Raw genomic sequence first — 18,202 nt, 5'->3', positions numbered from 1 at the left:
GAAGCGTTAGCGGGCAGTAGCAGCAGGAATGGTGGTGGACGTGGTCATTGCCACGGCAGTGTGGTGCGAGGACAGAGCACGGGCATCAGAGGTGCACACTACTGACCACCATGGACTTGGGGGGCACCAGTTCATTTCTCTGCCTCAGCTTCCTCATCGGGAAAATGGGGATGCTAGATAGTACACAGCTGTTGGAAGACAAGGGAGCAGGTGTGAGTAAAGCATTTAGAAGCAGCCACTTTCTCAGAAGGTGCTGGAGTCTTCCTGCAGCCTGGACCTCCTGCCTTCTAGGGAACAAACCAGCACCTCTGCGGCGTCCTGGCCTGGTGCCAGGTGGGTCCTGTTGGAACTCCAGGCCCTGGGGACAAGGTGAACACAAGGAACCCCTTAGCTTTGTTCTCAGGACCTCTGCCTCCCGTTCACCACAGGTTTGCGTCACCTCCCTCCGTGAGCTCCCAACCCAGCCTCTGAAGCCAGTGGAAATGACATGATCCAGCAATCAACACAGCAGATTTTTTATTTGGAACCGTGTTGTTTATCTGAGCATCATCAAGGAGTGAATTGTTCTAAGAAAAATAATTTCCCAATGAAAATCCTTCTAGGGCCAGCTCGGCGGCACAGCAGTTAAGTTCGCACGTTCCGCTTTGGAGGCCCAGGGTTTGTCAGTTTGGATCCCGGGTGCAGACATGTCACCGTTTGGCAAGCCATGCTGTGGCAGGCATCCCACATATAAAGTAGAGGAAGATGGCACGGATGTTAGCTCAGGGCCAGCCTTCCTCAGCAAAAAGAGGAGGATTTGCAGCAGATGTTAGCTCAGGGCTAATCTTCCTCAAAAAAAAAAAAAAAATCATTCTAAAATATTATGCTCTTCCTGCCATCTTATGCAGAAGACAAAGGACCCAGTTTAATCTTTCTGAAGGCTCTGGGACATCGTTCTGTACATGAACCACAGTGCTGTCCTCGAAGCCCTCTGACCTGAGCTGGGTTTTCAGTCCTGTCACCAAATGCGCACAGAGGGCTGTTCTGAAATTCCTCATTCTCCTTTGTTGGCAGCTGATGGCAGTTGCCGCCCTGCGTCTTGGCTCTGGGCCTCTCTGAGCCTCGTCTTGTGCCTGAGGTGGCTCCAGTCTTGCCTGGGAGGACAATGTGTGCGCCCTGTGGCAGCTACTTTCTTGTCCCCACAGCTTTTTCTTATTTTGCTCACAATCGGATTCCAACTGTTTCACATGGTCACAAATGCTATGAATCTACCTACACCCTTCTGTAGCCATCTCACAATTTTTTACTGAGCACCTACTTTGGGCCAGGCTCTGTGCTCTGAGAAGAGGGGTGTTATCCACACATTCACACAGTCAGACCCACTCTCGATCTTCTCACACAGCAATGTGCATACGAACCAGCCGGGATGTGTTAAAATGTGGATCCTGATTCGGGAGGTCTCCACTGCGGCCTGAGAGTCCGCATTCTGACGAGTTCCCAAGGGAGGCAGCTGCTGCTGGTGCACAGACCATGTCTTGGAGTGTCAGGGATTCAGAGTAGGCCGTACAGACCCAAATGCCTCCAGGGGCCAGGGAGGCGATGTACCCATGTGGAGCCAGGGTCCATGGAAGTCCTGGGAAAGTGGTGGGGACCACGCCCTGGCCCCGGCCTGGCCTGCCTCAAGGCCAGCCACAGTGTCCGTGAAAGCACCATTCTGCCCCCGAGGAAGCACCGCTGCAAGCCCAGTGCAGCCCTGGCGTCTGGTCTGGCCCTGACCTGGAGTCCAGAGTCTCGGCGTTCTGCAGGCAAACTAGTCTCGTCCCTCGGCAAGTCCTCCGTAACCTCCCAGGTAGCAGGGAGCTGTGACTGTGGACTGCCTGTCCCATCGTGGAGCAGACTGGCTGAGAGCCGGCCCTGCCGCTTCCCAGAGGTGTGAATTTGAGGAGGATCAGGGGAGAAAGTGTGGGCACGAATGTGTGAGTGCCCACGCCGGTCTACACGTCGTACATGACTTCATCTAATCTTCTCCTCAGCCTTGCAGAGTTGGTTATCAGCCGCGCTATACAGGTGCGGACACTGGATTTCAAGTTGGTCACAACGACCCAGCTTGGTCACAGTGACCCAGCTACTAGTTGGTGGAGTGGGGTTCACACTCAGGACTGTCGGCCTCCCAAGCCAAGAATATCTAGCAGACACTGTGGTGTCTGCACACACAGGCACATGCATTAGGTCTCTCTTACAGAGCCCCTGCGAGGTGTGCACAATTACTCCTGTCTTCCAGATGAGTAAACTGACGTTCAGAGTTTAAATAGCTCGCCCGAGAACACAGAGAGTGGCAGAGCCAGGCTCTAACTGGACGCACGCCCCTCCGCCAGGCTGCAGGGAGACTCAGGTTAGCAGGCTCAAACCCTAGGGGTGGCCCAAGTATGAGGAGGGGTTGCCAGAAGTGGGATTTCAGTACCCCAACTCCTCTTTGATTGTCACAATCAGGATATGGCCATTCTGAACCTGGTAAGACACTGCCACCCTTGCCCTGCTGGGGCCACGTCCGCCATCCCTCTAACATCAGAAGCCGCAGAAGTGAGGCCCCAGCATGAGGCAGAGTCTGTGCCTGCCTGTTGGAGCCGGCTGGGCCACGTGGCATAGCAGGACCCTATGGCTGTCAAGAGAACAGGACTTAATTTCTTTCTCCTTGTCTCATCCTTGAAAAGTTTGTGATGTAGGAAAGGAGTTACAAGAAGCATGAATTTCCAAAATGTTTTGTTTTTTTTGCTTAATTCAGCATATACAAGAAGTCCTTGGGGGGGGGGCAGTCTATGGCTTATGATTTCTTTATGAAATCACAATGAAGAGATTTATGAAATTTATGAATTTCATTTAAGAAGTGAGAGCCCATGCTCCCCCCCAGCAACACACACACACGTGCACATGCACACACATGCAATGCATGCACACAAATGTGCACATTTGTAGAGGGCAAGACTTATTCCAAATTTCCCTCAAGAATCTGGGCTGCTCGCCTTCGGCTCTTCTCCTCCTTCAAACTCCAGCTCTAGTCTCTTGACCAGGCCAAAGGAAGATAATGAGTGAAATCGGAGAAGGAGCCTCTCGCTTGCGTGGTACACGTGCTCAGACGGCATCCGGGAGCAGGAGTAAGGCAGGATGGCTGGCAAGGGTGGCATCTTTTAGCCAGAGGTTCCCGTGGCAAGTGTCCCAGAATTCTGAGACTGGAGGAGCTTTTGTCTAGCTCAGCAAATGTGTCCTGGGGAAAAACCTTCCCCAGGCTTGATTTAATACTGACCCAAAACAACTTGAAGCAGATGCAAGAATTATAGCCATTATACAAAGAAAGCACACGAACACAATTGCATTGTCACTGGCTTCTTCCTCCATACCTGCTCTATGACCTCATGGCCGAATGACATCAGCGGCCCCCCTCTGGACTGCAGGCCCCAGGACCTCCTCAAAGTGCTCAGGAATACCGTGCACCCCTGGCTCCCAGAGCCCACGGGGGCTGGTCTTTGTGGCTGTGCGGAGTGAGTCCTTGGGTCCTCCCAGGCTGCTGTCCTCCTGCTGCTGCACGGCCGCAGGGCCCAGCTCAGGACACCTGTGTCAGTGGAGTGCTCCTCAGTGTGGCTTGCGGCCAGGAGCAGACAGAGATGGTGCTTGATTCTTGGAAGCTGCCGTCTTATTTCCTTCCCCCTTTACGTGGAGAGAGACCAAGAGTGGACACCACTGGGGACTGAGGCGTTCTGCATTTTCTTGTCACATCATCCCACCCTCTGTGTCCGTTGGGGTTATTATGAAAGGCTGGTGCCTCAGTGTCTGAGAGGGTCTTCCTCCCGCCATCATTCCCACCACAGGATGACTCCACTGGCAGACTCTCCAGCCCTGGGGCCCGAGGGGCGAGCTGGAGGGCTTGGTGGGACAGCACAGGGCGCAGGCTGCCCACACTACTCAGGTTTGCTGGGGTTCGCACAGATCGTTACAGCAGGATGGGGCCTGCTCTCTCATTCTGCCTCTCCTTTTACGGAAGAGGCTTCCTGCCCCTTGTGTCCAGGCAGGTAAATGTGACAGCGTTGGAATGTCTTGTCTCGGGATGCCTTGTCCCACTCCCACGACTTGGTGTAGGTACTTTCTGAGCCTCAGCTTTCTCCTCCACGCAATGAGCACAACACCTACCTCCTGGTTTCCTGTGGGGTCAGGTGAGATCACCCAGGCCTTCCAGAAGGAGAACTGAGAAGGTGCTCGCTGCACGGTAGAGCTCCTGTTCTCTCCCCAGTATCTTTTCCTCCTTATGGGACCCGGTTCCCCAAACAGATCATTCCCCCACTAGGCCATGAGTTCCTGGAGGCCACGGATCCCGTTAAACCCTTCCCGGCTTTCTCAGCACCTAGGACAGTGCCTGGCACACCCCCCCGCCCCCCCACCAACCCCCACCCCCCCCCTCCCAAGGCCAGACATCAAATTGATCAGTGTCAGACGAGGTTTCCCAAGGCCCAGAGCACTGATTCCCTGCTGGGAGCAGAGATTCCTGCCCTCCAAGAGGGCCCCTCACAGCTGGCACGTCCAGGACTCCACAGCCAGTTTCACAGAAGCACATGAGCTATGGGGAGGTTTCTGGGACTTTTATTTCTTAAAAGCCAGTGGAGATGGGCAAATGCGGGGTCCCTTTTGGGCTGCATTCCTCTGGCCAGCCCCCACCCGCCTCTCCCAGCCCCTCCCACCTGCTCGTAGAGCCCTCCGTAGCACAGCTCCAGCGCCAGCCACAGGGCAGTCCAAGGAAAGCAAGGGCTGGGGGTTCCACACAAGCCCTTCGTGCAGCCCCTCCCTGCAGGGGCCTCTCCCTTCCTTCGTGGGTACCCCAGTTGGAGAAGTAGGGGTTTCTGAGGTCCCTTCCAGCCCTCCATCCCTCCCCTCTCTCCAGGTGGTCCTGCCCTTGCATCAGCACCAAGGCAAGCCCAGGTGAGCAGCTCTCTCGGAGGGCAGCATCGGCCGCTAGGATTCCCTCATCTTTTCTCTGCCTCTCCTATGACCCTCTTTCCCAGCCAGTAGGGGCTGCTTATCTCTTCCTGTGGGGGGTGAGGGGGATACCTCCTGAGGGCAAAGTGGAGAAAGGAGGCCAGGAGGATTTCTCCCTCCAAGGGCATGATCCTTGACTTTAGGTGTTTCTTCTTCGCTAGGAACCACTTTCCCTCCTGGATTTCCTCCAGCCTGGGTTATGTATTTGAATCTGGCTCCTCAAAGTCTGAGGAGGGTACCTGGACATGCCAACTTTTCTTCCGCAGTCAGCCCGTAGCCGACCTGGGCCCAGTATCCTCATGTCCAACTCCTAGAGCAGAAGGGAGACCCTTGCCCTGGTCAACTGCCTCCCTGGGGAAAGCCCCCACAGCTGGCTCACAGGGACACGTCTGGGACCCCACGGTCAGTTTCCTGGCTGCAGAGCCTGGTCATTTTCATCTCCCTGTGCACCTCTGAATCTGCACAGTTGGCAAGGCAAGGCCTGGGCCCGCAGAGGTGCGCGATGGCAGAGAGGGTGCCAGGTCTCAGGACGTTTGCACGTCTCTTTGCTGCCTCCTCCCTCAGCATCTTCCCCTACCGCCTCCGCCACCTCCTTCTCCTTCTTCTCCCCCTCCCCCTCCCTCCTCCCTCCTTCTCTTCCTCCAGCTCCACAGCACCCTATGTTAGCGCTCTGCCCCCTGTCACCCTAGCAGTGTGGGGAAGGGGCGCGGGCTGCAGCTAGGGCCTGGCTGACTTGCGGCTGACGGGCGGGGGCTGGGCCTGTCGGGGGCAGGGCGGGGCCGGGCCTATCGGGGCTGGTCGGGGGGCGGGGGTGGGGCGGGGCCGGTCGGGGGCGGGGGGGGCGGGGCCGGTCGGGGGCGGGGCGGGGCCTGTCGGGGGGGGGGGGGGGGTGGCCGGGCCTATCGGGGCTGGTCGGGGGCGGGGCGGGGCGGGGCGGGGCCGGGCCGGGGCCCGTCGGGGGCGGGCCGTGTCAGACGCCGTGTGCGCCCAGGCTGAGCACTGAGAAGGCGGCGCGGTGCTTGCGGAGCAGCAGGCGAATCTTCTCGTCGTCCGAGTCGGGGTCCAGCGGCTTGTTGTACTCGTCGTCCTCGTTCTCCGAGGCCACGCGGTCCCCGCCCGCGCCGCCCGCGGCCCGAGGCGTGGAGGACGAGGGCTCCAGGGCGCTCTTCTTCCGCCACTTGGTCCTTCGGTTCTGGAACCACACCTGGGATGAGAAGGACGCTGAGGGTCATACACTCACAGCACACGCAGGGCCCCTTTCTGGGAGGTGACTCCCCTCGGTGGCAAGTCCACGCAGTCCTTAGGTGGAGTAAAGTAAATGGCTCAATAATAGAGTCGGCTGTCATATTCACATTCCTCTTTTTGAGGGGGCAATAAAATAAAAATACACGTGGTGAGCGCAGCAGCCCTTGGGCGCAGCTGTGAGCCTCCGTGTGGCGACTCTTCCTTCTCCTCCGCCGTCGGGCGCTCGGCGGAACAGGCTCGAGGGGCCCCGGGGCGGGGGCGCTTAGTCCGGGCGTGGCCGTAGGTGCTCGAGTCGCCGTGTGGCTCCGCAGACCCTTGCCGAGGTTCATGAGTAACCCCCCTAATTACACGAGCGCGCTGTGCTCCCGCTCGAGACGCCGACGAGCCCGCAGGGGACAGGCCGCGCGGCGCCCTCCTCCGAGACCCGGCGGCCCGCTCGCCGCTGAGGCAGCGTCGGGCTCGGGGAGGCTGCGAGGCCGGCGGCTGGGCCCGGGCCCCTGGGGAGAGATCCGCACCGACGCCGCCGGGGCCGCGGCCGCAGCCCGAGAGCGAGCGCCCCCCGCTCCTCCCCCGGCCCGGCGTCGGCGCGCGGCCTCCCGCCTCGCAGGTGGGCGTGGGTGGGGAAGGCTGGTCTTCCTTCTGGGGTTGGTAAACCGGGCCAGCTCGCTTGGCTGGCTGAGGGACACGCATGGGTCCACGTCTAATCTGGCCCCGGCTCCCATCAGCTCCGGAAATTTCTGGCCGAGGCGGTGCGGAGGAGGGGAGAGGGAAAGACCGCCGTCTGTGGATGGTACCGAGCCCCCTCGAGCTGCTGCTCGGAAGCCCTCGGGACGCGGCTCGGAGCGGACAGCCAGCTTTGGCTCACGGCAGTGGTCCCCGGCGCTCGGGGTGGCGGCAGGCCGTGCCGAGCACCAGGCTGGCCTCCCAGCGCGAGCGAGCGCGGCGGGGCCGGCGCCGAGGCTGCCTCTGTGCCACGCGGCGGCCTCCGGTCCCGGCAGGCGGCTCCCTGCCAGGCACACCCCGGCTCCCACACAGACTCACCTTGACCTGCGACTCGGTCATGCCCAGCGAGTATGCCAGCCGCGCCCTCTCCGGGCCAGCCAAGTACTTGGTCTGCTCAAAGGTCTTCTCCAGGGCGAAGATCTGGTGGCCCGTGAAGGTGGGCCGGGTGTGCTTTTTCTTGTGGATGCTGTCGCTCAGGGGGTCCGGAGCTGGCGGGAGGAAGGAAGTGTGCGTTAACGGGATGGGCGGGCTGCCAGCCCTGCCTGCCTCTCCCGCAGGGCAGCTCCCTCCTACGGAGAAGCCGCCGAGGACAAGGGGCCGTCGTGCCACCTGCCGCCTGAGCAGCACTTCTGACATTCTGATAATAGCGACTGCCACCGCTGCCATGTCTCAGGGGGGAGGGCGGGTGGCACCCTCGAGGGAGCACCTACCTGCCCCAGGTTATAGCTGTGCGGGGGCAGAGGGACCCCACCCTGGGCTCCTGCTGCTCTGTAATGTTCTCAAGCCTCAGTGATGCTGCCTTCCCCCAAGGGGCTGATGGGAGTCTCCTCAGGGACACCAAAAACCGGATTAGACCCCTTCCACCAACAGTCGGGGCCAGGGGCCCGGGAATTCCACCCCTGCCTACTTCCTTGCTCTTAGGATCCCATTTTCCAGATTCTCCCGGAAAACCAGAGCCTTTAGCCCCAAGTTACTGCTCTCTCCTGTCACCAGGCCTGGGAGTCATGGGGCTTCAACATGCTGGAGAGTCTGGCCACAGAGGCCCAGCCCCCAACCCCTGCTGGCCAGGGCAGCCTGGTCCCTCCCCTTCAGTCCTCTCTCCCTTTGTGTCAATTCAGCCACTGATTTTCTGAGATATTTTCCTGTGTGTGTATGTGCACTGGGGGTCGAAGCGTCAGGGTGTGAGAGGGTGTGTGGGCTGGGGGGAAGATAGAGGTGAGAGAGAGAGACAGCTGGAGGCTTAAAGCACCCCCAAAACCAGGTAGTAAACTGGGTTCCAAGAGCTGAGGTCTTCACCTCCTGGAGCTCGCCGTGTTCAGGTGGAGAGGGCAGGCTTTCAGGCAGTGTGGCCGGCCGGAGCAGTGCAGTGGATGGGGGTCAGTGTGCTTCAGGGTGTCCTTGGCTGGCCCCAAGCCCCCCCTGCAGTGGGGGAGCCCTGAGGTCAGACAGCAGTGGAGGCCCCCTCCGCTGCTTTGCCCCCGAGATCCGAGGGCCTCTGTGGCACACTGATGGCTCCTGCAGCCACTGTCACTCTCCCTGCCTCCCAGGCAAGCCTCACCTGCCTGTGCATGTCCTGCCACCTCCTCAAGTTGTTGACTGGCATCATGGGGACCCTGGACCAGTTGTCTGAAAACAAGTTTGGGGATGGGTGGGGTGAGGAGAGCCCCCCAGCTAGGGCCAAGTCCGACCTGGCTCAGCACTGCTCCTGGAGACTGGGCAGTTGTCACTCCTACTGTTGACATAAACTCTGAGGAGGAGAATGGGAAATGGGCCCCCTTGATGGCAGGGGGGACTGCAATGGGGTCAGGGGGCATTCTGTGTACCTGAATGGTGCCAGGGCATTCGTGGGCTCTCAGGGAAGGTGATGTGGTGGCAACATCTCTTAGGGGACAGCAGTTGCTTGCTTTGGATGAAGAAGTTGTGACATGGGCACTGGGTGGGAGAAGTAAGGTGAGCTGCCGTACTGTGGGTGGGGGCTAGGGGTCTTCCCCAGACCTGGAGACTCCCAGGTTCCCTAGGAGGGCAACTGAGGTGGTGGCTGATAAGGGGAGGAGGTAGGGGTCAAGACGCCTGTCCAGGCAAAGCCAGGGTAGAAACGAGGCTGGGGAGAATTCAGTCCTGCACTAGCTGAGAGATGGCCCAGGGTGTCTGAGCTGGGCCGTCTGATGGCACCTGAGGAGAGGTGGGTGGCAGGTGTGACTGCCCTGTGAGTGCTCCCTTCCCGTGCCTCCTCCCTGATCCGATCCGGGCAGTGCTGGGCAGGGTGAAGTCGGCCCTGTACTCACTGTGGCTGCACTGCCGCCCGCTGCGCCAGTCCTGGCCCGAGTCCGCCCAGCAGTTCCGGGTCCGGGGCGGGTACTCGCTCCCAGCCTTGGAGAAATTCCCCACCTGGGGGCCATAGTAGACGCCCTGGGAGCCGAGTCCACCAAAGCCGGCCACATGGGGGTAGCTGGAGAGAAGGCTGCTGTTCGGTGTGGCCACAGGCCTGCTCAGGATGTCTGTGATCCCGTGTGGGGTCCCGGCAGCCAGCTGGGGGCCCAGCCCCGGAGAGCTGAGCTTGTAGAAGGAGTTCTGCATGGAGTACTGGCACACAGGCGCCTTCATCTCCGAGAACTGAGCCAGTGGCGTGTTGTTCAGCAGAAACGTCCCCTGGAGGTTGGACTCCATGATCCCCAGGACCAGGTGAGGGGAGGCAGGAAGCCCACAGGCAGACCCCTACAGCCCGAGACCCCACGCTCTGGCCCAGAATCCCATGGCAGGTTCGGAGGGTTAAAAGCGGCCCTGAGCCCAGGACTGCCCTCCCACCTAAGGCGTCCAGCCCAGCCCTAGCCCAGGGCCAGCACCCACGTCAGCTGCTAGGAAGTCAGGTGCTCCAGGCAGTGAGAGACCTCACCAGCGCCCCTTCCTTCTCTGCCTGCCTGGCCTGGGGAAGGCGGCTCCCCACGCCTCAACTCAGACCCCTCCTCTGCCTCTGAGTCTGGGACCCTCCATGAGAAGTTTGAAGTTCAGAGAAGCAACATTTCCCTGATAAAGATATGGCCCATTAGAATACAGACCTGAGACTGGCTGAGCTGTGAGAGCCACGTCGCCATTGGTCGAAATCCACACGGGCCGCACATTGGCTTCTCCTAGACAAATTGCACTTTGAAAGATTGACTGTGAAATCAGCCAGGGGGTGTGTGTGTGCGTGTGTGTGTTTACGCATGAGAGAGAGAGCGAGCGAGCTCTGGAAGCTCTGTTCATTCTCAAAGGGGGAATGCTGCTGCTCCCCCAGGTCCAGCATCTAGGAAAAGATGGGTACCTGGGGGCCCCTGGAGGCTCCTGAGGCAGCTGGAAGCCGCAGTTCCTGAAGCTGCTCCTCTGAGGGTGAAGAGGCCAGGCTCAGGGTTGCTGTCCTAGGGTGCTTGGGCGCCCTTCTGGGCAGATGCCTAAGCCTCTGGGGGACTGTGCAGTCTGCACGGATGCTTCCCTTGCCTCTCCATGCTGGGGCAGGTAAGTGGCGAGGCTGGGCTTTGAGGGGAGGATGCACATCCCTGTGCCTGGGAGCCTGGGGTGGGAGCCTGGCAGGTGGATTGGGCAGGGGTGGGAGTGCGGCAGCTCTGGGAGGCTGGGTGTGTGCTCTGCCTGATCCCTCTGTCCTGCCTCCCTCCTGCTCTGAGGGATCATTTGTGTCTCTGCTGGAGCAATTACCGTGTTCTCTCTGGCTTGGCACTGGGCTCGAAATCTCTGATGGCTGAGACGCTGTTGATTCAGCGGTGGGTCCCTGTGCTGGGCACTTGGTTGGCGCTCAGTAAATATTGGATGGATGGGACTAGATTGAATCACAGAGCACCCATATGCCTTTCCTTTCTAAGGACTTTCTACAACAGACCGGCTCTGCTGGGGGCTATCTCCCATTTTACCAGCAGGAAAAACATGGTAAATAACGGGTTATTCTGTCTGGGGCAGCATTCTTTCTTGCAGTTTTTGTTTTTTTAAGTGGAAACCAGCATGCCACTGGTCTGAACATGCAAAATGACGGGAAAAATAGTGACTGCCAGACAGATGGACTGCTGTCCGTCCTCTGCCCGGCAGCCCCAAGGCCTTTCCTGACCAGGCTGTGGGCTCCTTGGCTCTCCACCACCTCGTGGTCAGGCTTTGGCAGGTGGGAGACAAGAGGTACCCTTGGCTAGCCTTCTCCTTGGTTTCCAGGGGGAGGCTGAGGGCCCAGGCCTCAAGGAGGGCTCCCCTCTCACACGGAGCCCAGTTCCCCTCGTGGCTGCTGTCTGTTTATGGTGGAGTTGGTCTCTCTGAGCCATGCTCTCTGTAGCATAAATGATGTAGGTTAAAGCAAGAAAGACCTCACAAAGGCCGTGGAGATTGTTTTTCTAGAACTTGGATTAAAAACAAGAAAAAGACATTCTTATCCGTCTGAGGCGGTGGCACTACCACGCCGCCTGTCACAGGCATATGGGAAACTTAATTCCGATTCCCAGGGTGGGGCCCAACGCCACCCCGCAAGTGTGGTTCTGAACCTGTGCTTTGCGCCCGTCTGGGAGATGCAGCTGCAGAGCTGGGGCTGGCCCTGCGCCTGGGTGGCTGATGCTGAGAGAGGCTTCAGATTCCGAGTGAGGGCTGGGAGTGCTCCCAGGACCCTGTGACTTGGTCACCCCCTAGGGATGGGAACTTACGGGGAAGAAAGGCTGCAGCAATGATTGGACTCATTTAATGCCCAGCTTGACAAAGGCATTGTGCTTGGGAACCCCAGCATGACAAACTGAAGAGACTTTATCAATTGCTTACTCCATTCCGTCATTTGACAGATGAGGAACCAGGCCAGCCTGGTGACCAGCCTGCATGAAGTGTTAGGAGCTAGTTAGGAACAGGGTGAATTCCCCCAAGTTCTTGAACTTTAAATGGCATCGCGTGCGGAGGCCAGAGGCCTTGGCAGGGAGCAGAAGTGTACACCAGCGGTGGGCTCAGCCATGGACCTGGTGGCTTGTGGTGCCCCCTCCACCCACCTTGGACTGGCCCCCATCTCCTGAGAGTCCTTAGGTGGGACGGAATCTGCTCTTCCATCCCCGGGGTGGAGGGGCTTCTCCCAGAGTGGGCTGTCCAGGTTTCCAGGAGGTGGGCACCTCTCTGGGGTGCGGGCCAGCCACCCCCTTACTGACCCCTCACCCTCAGACTCCTTCAGGCCTCAACCCAGGCTTCACTCAAACTCCCCAGGGACGAGCCAGGAAGGAGCGACGGAGCCGTGTGCCATGAGTCAATTTCTTTATTAATTTCGACATTTGTTCAGCTGGTGTAGGGAGGATGGTCTATACATCAGAGTGGGGGGGGGGGGTTCTCTTCCCAGAACAGAGCATGTGGGAGAGACTCAAGAAAAGATTCATTTTCATAACAATTAAAAAAATCAAGGTAATTCCAAAACCTCTAAAAAGCGTCTAATGTGCAGACCGCAGCATTCTCTAGGCATCGTGTGGAGACCCCGGCTCCTCCGGTACTAACGGCTCCTACAGCAGCTGGAGCGCAGCCATGCGCCGCGGCCGGCCCGCCGGGCAAGCAGCCATGCCACACGGAGCGCGGTGCTAAAGGGGGCGGCGGGGCGGCGGGGCGGGCAGGCAGGACCGAGGCGCGGGCGAGCCCGGCCCGTGTTCCTGGGCTGTGGCCGGAGCCGTCGGACGGGCCGGCCGCTGCTCCCACCTCCGGGGGCACCGCGCTCCTGTGCCCGGGCTGCGCTTCCTCCAACCCGGCCCTTGGGCTTCCAGAAGGCTCGGCGCGGGACTCCCGCTCCCCTGCCCGCACCTCTGCAAGCAAAAGCGACACCGCCCGGAGCTTCCCGAAGGCCGGCCGGCGGGGAGGGCTGCGCCCGGCTGGCTGCTCCTGGGGCCTGTGCGCTGGTGACAGGCCCAGGGCCAGGGGGCTGACGTGAGGGGGGCTTCTGTGCTACTCCGAAGTGTGACTGTGTTCTGAGGACCCTCTGAAGAGGGCAGGGAGGAAGGTGACTGGACCCCGGGAACAGTGGCTCTGGGAGCGAGAAGAGCCTGCCAGTCTCTGTCCTGGCCCCAGAGGGCGCCCGGGCCGGGCGGATTGTGCTGATTCGGGCCTCCCCGGGCCGGAGGCTCTACTGGAACTTTAAGGCTCTTCCCTGATGGCACCAAGGCGAGGAATAGCCAGCTGTCTGTGTCCTTCCTGCCCTGCCTGGAGCCTGGCCCAGGACTGTCTCCTTCCTGGCTGGGGCCTCCTGGTGGTCAGCTGCTCTCTCCTCCTCCAGCTCTTCTCCCCCAGCATGTGGTCAGCAGTGGGCCCCGTGCCCGCCTCTCCAAGTGGGGCAGGGGGCTTGGTCAGAATAGGGGCACCGAGGCTGTCCAGCCTAGGCCCCCACCCTGCGGGCTGCCTGGACTTAGAGCACCAAGTTCGCTCTGGGAGGCCTGGAGGGTGGTGGCTGACTTCCAAGAACCAGCAGATACCTTCACTAGCCCTACTCCCTTCCTTGCTCTCTCACTGAAAGACAGGCTGAAGCGCCTTCTCGCGCAGCCTGGAGAAGCCCTCAGGAGCTGAGCTACTAGTGCTTGTACATACCGCTAAAGTGCTTCTATTGGTTTGCATAGTATTTATTGTTTTCATATACACAAGGCTGATTACTGTACAGTTTACACTTTGAACACAGACTATGATATAAGTGCTTGAAGATATAGAAAATCTCTTCTCTACTGAACATGCTGGTGCAATCCTGGGACAGCCACCGGCCCTCCCCCAACTGAGAGAGAAGACCCTTTCAGATGGGGCACTGGCTCCCCTTGAGCCCTACAGCTAAGCCTGGGGGTCCTCGCCTCAGATTCTCAAGTCCCTAACACAAGGAACCCCGATGCACTCTAAAGCTAATGATTTTCCATTGGAAGATGATTAATACTGAAACTGGCAGAGAGAGAGAGAGACAACATAAAAAAATTCCAGTTTATCCACAGGAGAGTCTATACAGCTTCGGACATCACAGTAAAATCTGTGTGTATACTGAGAAGAGGGGAGAGGTGCCTGTGTGTGTCCTGAATGTCACGTAGCGCTTGTGGGAGGAGCGGTCCCCTGCGGAAGGGAGGGACTGTCGCAATGGAATGGAGGTGTGTGAGGATGGGGAGGTGGGCAGATGAGGACATGGCATTAAGGTGCTGAACTGATTTCGTGCCTAGTTTTCACTTTTTTTTCTTTCCAGGAAGCCCACATGGATTTCTCACAGATGAGATTGAAAAAAAGTACCCTGTAACAAGTCAAAATTAAAACGATTTAAAAAAATATATCCTCCCCAGCCACCAAAGAGCCCTTGTTCACTGCCTTGAGCTTGCTCTCCATGCCTCTCTCTCTCCCTGCTTCTTGCTGCTTTTGTCCTGTTTCCCGACAGAGGTCCGTTGTCGCTAGAGGCAGGATTGAGGACTGCAGGTCATGCGTCTACAGTCAGTCTGAGTTCATGCGAATAGGAGACTAAAGGAAGTCCCTTACAGAGACCATGCGTTTCTAGAGGAGCGTGTGTGCCGCTTCTGTAGCCCTCGGTCCAGCTCTCCTGTGTGCATGGCAGAGCGGGTGGAGTTCAAGGGTTGGGTGTCGAGGTGTGATCCTGAGGGACACAAAGAGAGAAGGAGTTACTTAGAAATTAAAGGTGCAACTTCCAGCAAAAACCCCAAATGCGGAGTTTTGTGCTGCTGCCCAGCAGGGTCTGCTTCAGAAAGAGCAGCCTCCCCAAGCAAGGTGCGGAGCTGAGAGGCGCTTGAGCTTGGAGCCCTGTGCTTCCCGGAACCCCAGCCACCCTCCCCCAGCTCCCCGCTCCGAGGCTGCCTCGAGCGGCATCTGCCCAGGCCACACTAGTTCCCTGTTGGGTGGACGAGCTTCCTGAAAACCCTCCAGGGTGGGTGCTCTTCACCTCGGAGAGGAGCAGAGGCCCCCAGGCCTATGATTGTCTTAGGGAGAAATCCCCATGAGAGATCCTTGTGCCTAGGAAAGGGACCATTCTCATGAGCCAGGGCTCTTCCAAGAAAGAGGCTAGGCCAGGCAGCGGTGCCTCCACTTTTTCAGTTCAGTTCAGCCAACATGCAATGACACCTGCTGTGCTCCAGCCCTGGGGACCCAGAGGCAGAGCAGACGCGATCAAAGCCTCAGACGCGATCAAAGCCTCAGACGCTCACTAGCCTCAAAGGACAACAGAGCCTCCTCAGCTCTGGTCCACAAGTGCTTCCTGACAGGCGCCTCTGGCCTCTCCCCATGCTCGGTGGAGGGACAAGCTCTGTTGTGGCAGAGAAACGTTTGAAAAACAGGTGCTTTCTCCCTAGGCTATTGTGTGTCCCAGGCTGGAAGACAGCAGCTTTGCCTGCAGAGTGAAGTCCAAACTCTGCAGCTTGGGATTCACAGCCAGACATGCCCCTGCGCCCGTGCCTCGGCCTCCAACCTAGGGTGGGAACTCCGTGTTCCCAAGGCTGGCCCGTCGGGACTCTGTCTGCAGGGACCTTGGGAGGCATGGGGAAAAGAAGGACACTTACATAAAGAGGAGCTGGCAATCTCCTGAGTGGGGCGGGAAGTGACATAGAAAGGCAGAAACTCATTCTGAGACAGAGCTGTTGGCCAATCAGGAGCTGTCTTGGGCCTGACAGGTGACAGGGTTGGGGAGGAAGCTGGAGGTGACCGAGGTGAACTGACTGAGTGGTCCTCCAGGGATGGGAAGGTGGCCATAGAGCACAAACCAGGCCTTCTGCTGCTGTGCTTGAAAGAACTGTCACCCTGGAGGGCCGGACTCCTCCAGCACGGGGCCTCCCTGTCAGCAGCGCCCTCTCCTCCAAGTCTTCCCGTCCTGCCACACCCACTAGCTCCCTGCCTTTGCTGGCCTCTCCTGGCCAGGATGCCATCCAGTCTCCTCTCCATGTAAGTTCTGCCCCCCCCCCCCAAGACCTAACCCCCATGAAGCCTTCCTGACCACTCCAGCTTCCCTGTTCCTCTGCTCCCAAGTGGAAGCTCTCCTCTCCGTCACTGCCTTTTGTTTAGAGCGATCACAGCATGTAGTGGTTAAGAGCATGAACTCTGAAGCCGATTGCCTGAGTTCATACATGTGTGTCTGAGAATTTCCTGCTGCATGAACTTGGTCAAGTTACTTACACTCTCTGTGACTCAGTTTCCTCTGCTGTAAGATGAGGGCAAGAACAGGACATTCCTCATTAGATTGTTGTGACGTTCAAAAGAGCTAAAGGCATATAGAGTGCTTAGGACAGTCATGTCAAGGGTGACAGGGCTCTCCAGCAATGCCCTCATTTTTGTCCTGTCTTTCCTTTCTGCATTATTCCCCTGGCTGGAGTGTAAACACCCTGAGGGCAAGGGCTGGGCCTTATCCCTCCTGGTGGTCCCCACAGTGCCTACCCCACTGCTGAGCATGCCTCAAATAAGAGACCTGATAAAATCCTGAACCTGGGAAGGCAGGCTACCACCTCCCGCCCATGCGTCTGCCCAGACTCGGGGCGAGGAGAGACTTCCAGGCTTAGAGGTCACTCTGGTCACAGCTCACATCCTCTGGAGGAGCAGTGCTCCATCCAGCAGGATCTGGGTGGCAGCAGAGGGAGGACTCAGTGCGAGTCTCTGGCTGTGGCCGGTGCTCTGCCACCATCCTGCGCCTCTCCCCCTTGGTGCTCTGCCACCATCCTGCGCCTCTCCCCCTTGGTGCTCTGCCACTGTGCTGTACCTCTCCCCCTCGGTGCTCTGCCACCGTCCTGCGCCTCTCCCCCTCGGTGCTCTGCCACTGTGCTGTACCTCTCCCCCTCGGTGCTCTGCCACCATCCTGCGCCTCTCCCCCTTGGTGCTCTGCCACCGTCCTGTACCTCTCCCCCTCGGTGCTCTGCCACCGTCCTGTGCCTCTCCCCCTCGGTGCTCTGCCACTGTCCTGTACCTCTCCCCCTCGGTGCTCTGCCACCGTCCTGTGCCTCTCCCCCTTGGTGCTCTGCCACTGTCCTGTACCTCTCCCCCTCAGTGCTCTGCCACCATCCTGCGCCTCTCCCCCTCGGTTCTCTGCCACCATCCTGCGCCTCTCCCCCTTGGAGCCCCAAGAAGGTCTTACCCTGTAAAGAGCTGAGGAAACAGCCCCCCGCCCCTCCAAGTGGCTGCGCTGGTCAGGTCCTTTCCTCATTTCATTTCTCTGTGCTGCCACCTCTTCCACCCCCTACCCAGGGTCTGTGGCTCGCCCTTCTCTCCCTGTGCCCCAGACTCTCATACACCGCAATGGCTGGGGAGGGAGGGTGGGCTGTAACTGAAAACAAAACAGCAAAATAAACCACCATCCTTTGCCTCCCTGCCTTCTCCCACTGAGAGTGCTGACTGATTACTTTGAAAACTTACAAAAATATTCTATTTACTCAGAGCTAACACAAGTCTTGCAATTATAGTGTCTGAATAGAAAGTGTCTTTTAAAAAGGAAAACCAAAAAAAGCAGCAGCCTTTTCATGCCGCAGCTTTCCGAGAATTCCAGAAGGAGGAGCCACACAGATGCGGAGGGGTGCCCACGACCAGTGCCCCACCCAGGCTCCTGGTGACCCAGAGGGTGGCTGGGCTGTCCTGCCCCCAGCACTCCTGCTGCCCTGCTCCATGCTGTCACTTTAGCAGCACTGACACCATAATTCTTGGGCCTCAATACTTGGGCGTGAAGCACAACCCACCAGCTGCTACCGTCTGCCCCAAACGATCAGGCCTTGACTAAACAGCTTCTTAAATACGACTGGAAAGCAACCCTCCGTGCCAGCCAGGCCTCAGACCCAGACTCCTCCCCGGGTCAGGAGTGACTGTGGGGAGTCAGAACGTGTGATCGGGGTTGATTCAGTCCTCACCTGGGAGGGGAATGTGCCATTCCTTTGACCAAACTATCACCATCCTTCATTTCAGCTCACCTTTTAAATATAAAGCCTACAACTGTGCCACATCAGCTTTAGGAGGTTTGGGAAGGAAAACCAAAATCTCATAATAACGTATTCTTCAGTATGCATAAAAATCAGTGGAGGGGCTGGATGCAGAATCCTGAGTTCCAGAATTTACTTCAGCAGGTGTGGGGCGGGGACCAGGAATCTGCACTTTAACCAGACTCTCAGATGACAGAGGCAGGGATGCGGACCACACTTGGAGAAACAGTGCATTAGGACTTGACAACGTCTACAGCCCTTTCACAGACACTCTTCCACCACCATGGCCGCCCTACAGGGGAGAGATGGGCATTTGCGCTGTGCTGCGGCTCAGG

At 58.5% G+C, this 18,202-nt stretch overlaps 2 protein-coding genes across 18 annotated transcripts in view; both read right to left on the bottom strand.

Annotated features, from left to right (window-relative positions):
- ANK1 (ankyrin 1) overlaps nucleotides 1–18,202 on the bottom strand; it is a 622,216-nt gene that overhangs the window by 401,293 nt on the left and 202,721 nt on the right. For 16 of the 17 annotated variants that reach the window (XM_070598770.1, XM_070598775.1, XM_070598772.1 and 13 more), the window contains one exon: nucleotides 13,550–14,560. The exons of the other annotated variant lie outside the window; for it this stretch is intronic. In XM_070598770.1, coding sequence (XP_070454871.1) covers nucleotides 14,534–14,560 — 27 coding nt within the window. In that variant the 3' untranslated portion in view covers nucleotides 13,550–14,533. Of the gene's footprint in view, nucleotides 1–13,549; nucleotides 14,561–18,202 lie in introns of those variants that run through there. 17 annotated transcript variants of the gene reach the window in all.
- NKX6-3 (NK6 homeobox 3) lies at nucleotides 5,921–9,636 on the bottom strand. Its single transcript, XM_070598286.1, has 3 exons — nucleotides 9,255–9,636; nucleotides 7,288–7,457; nucleotides 5,921–6,205 (listed from the first exon to the last, which is right to left on the bottom strand). The coding sequence occupies exons 1-3, from the start codon at nucleotides 9,634–9,636 to the stop codon at nucleotides 5,972–5,974; spliced, it is 786 nt and encodes a 261-aa protein (XP_070454387.1). The 3' UTR covers nucleotides 5,921–5,971.

This window comes from Equus przewalskii, chromosome 28, assembly GCF_037783145.1.
Source record: "Equus przewalskii isolate Varuska chromosome 28, EquPr2, whole genome shotgun sequence".
Taxonomy (NCBI): domain Eukaryota; kingdom Metazoa; phylum Chordata; class Mammalia; order Perissodactyla; family Equidae; genus Equus; species Equus przewalskii.
The sequence above is the reverse complement of the archived record's forward strand: the minus strand, read 5'-3'. Positions and strand labels throughout refer to the sequence as shown.

Excerpts from the sequence above, each read along its gene's own strand:
- NKX6-3 (XM_070598286.1), bottom strand. The coding sequence starts at position 9,636 with ATGGAGTCCAACCTCCAGGGGACGTTTCTGCTGAACAACACGCCACTG. Across the intron at positions 7,458-9,254 it reads CGGGCGGCAGTGCAGCCACA|CTCCGGACCCCCTGAGCGAC; the intron begins GTGAGTACAGGG and ends TCCTCCCGCCAG. Across the intron at positions 6,206-7,287 it reads TGACCGAGTCGCAGGTCAAG|GTGTGGTTCCAGAACCGAAG; the intron begins GTGAGTCTGTGT and ends TTCTCATCCCAG.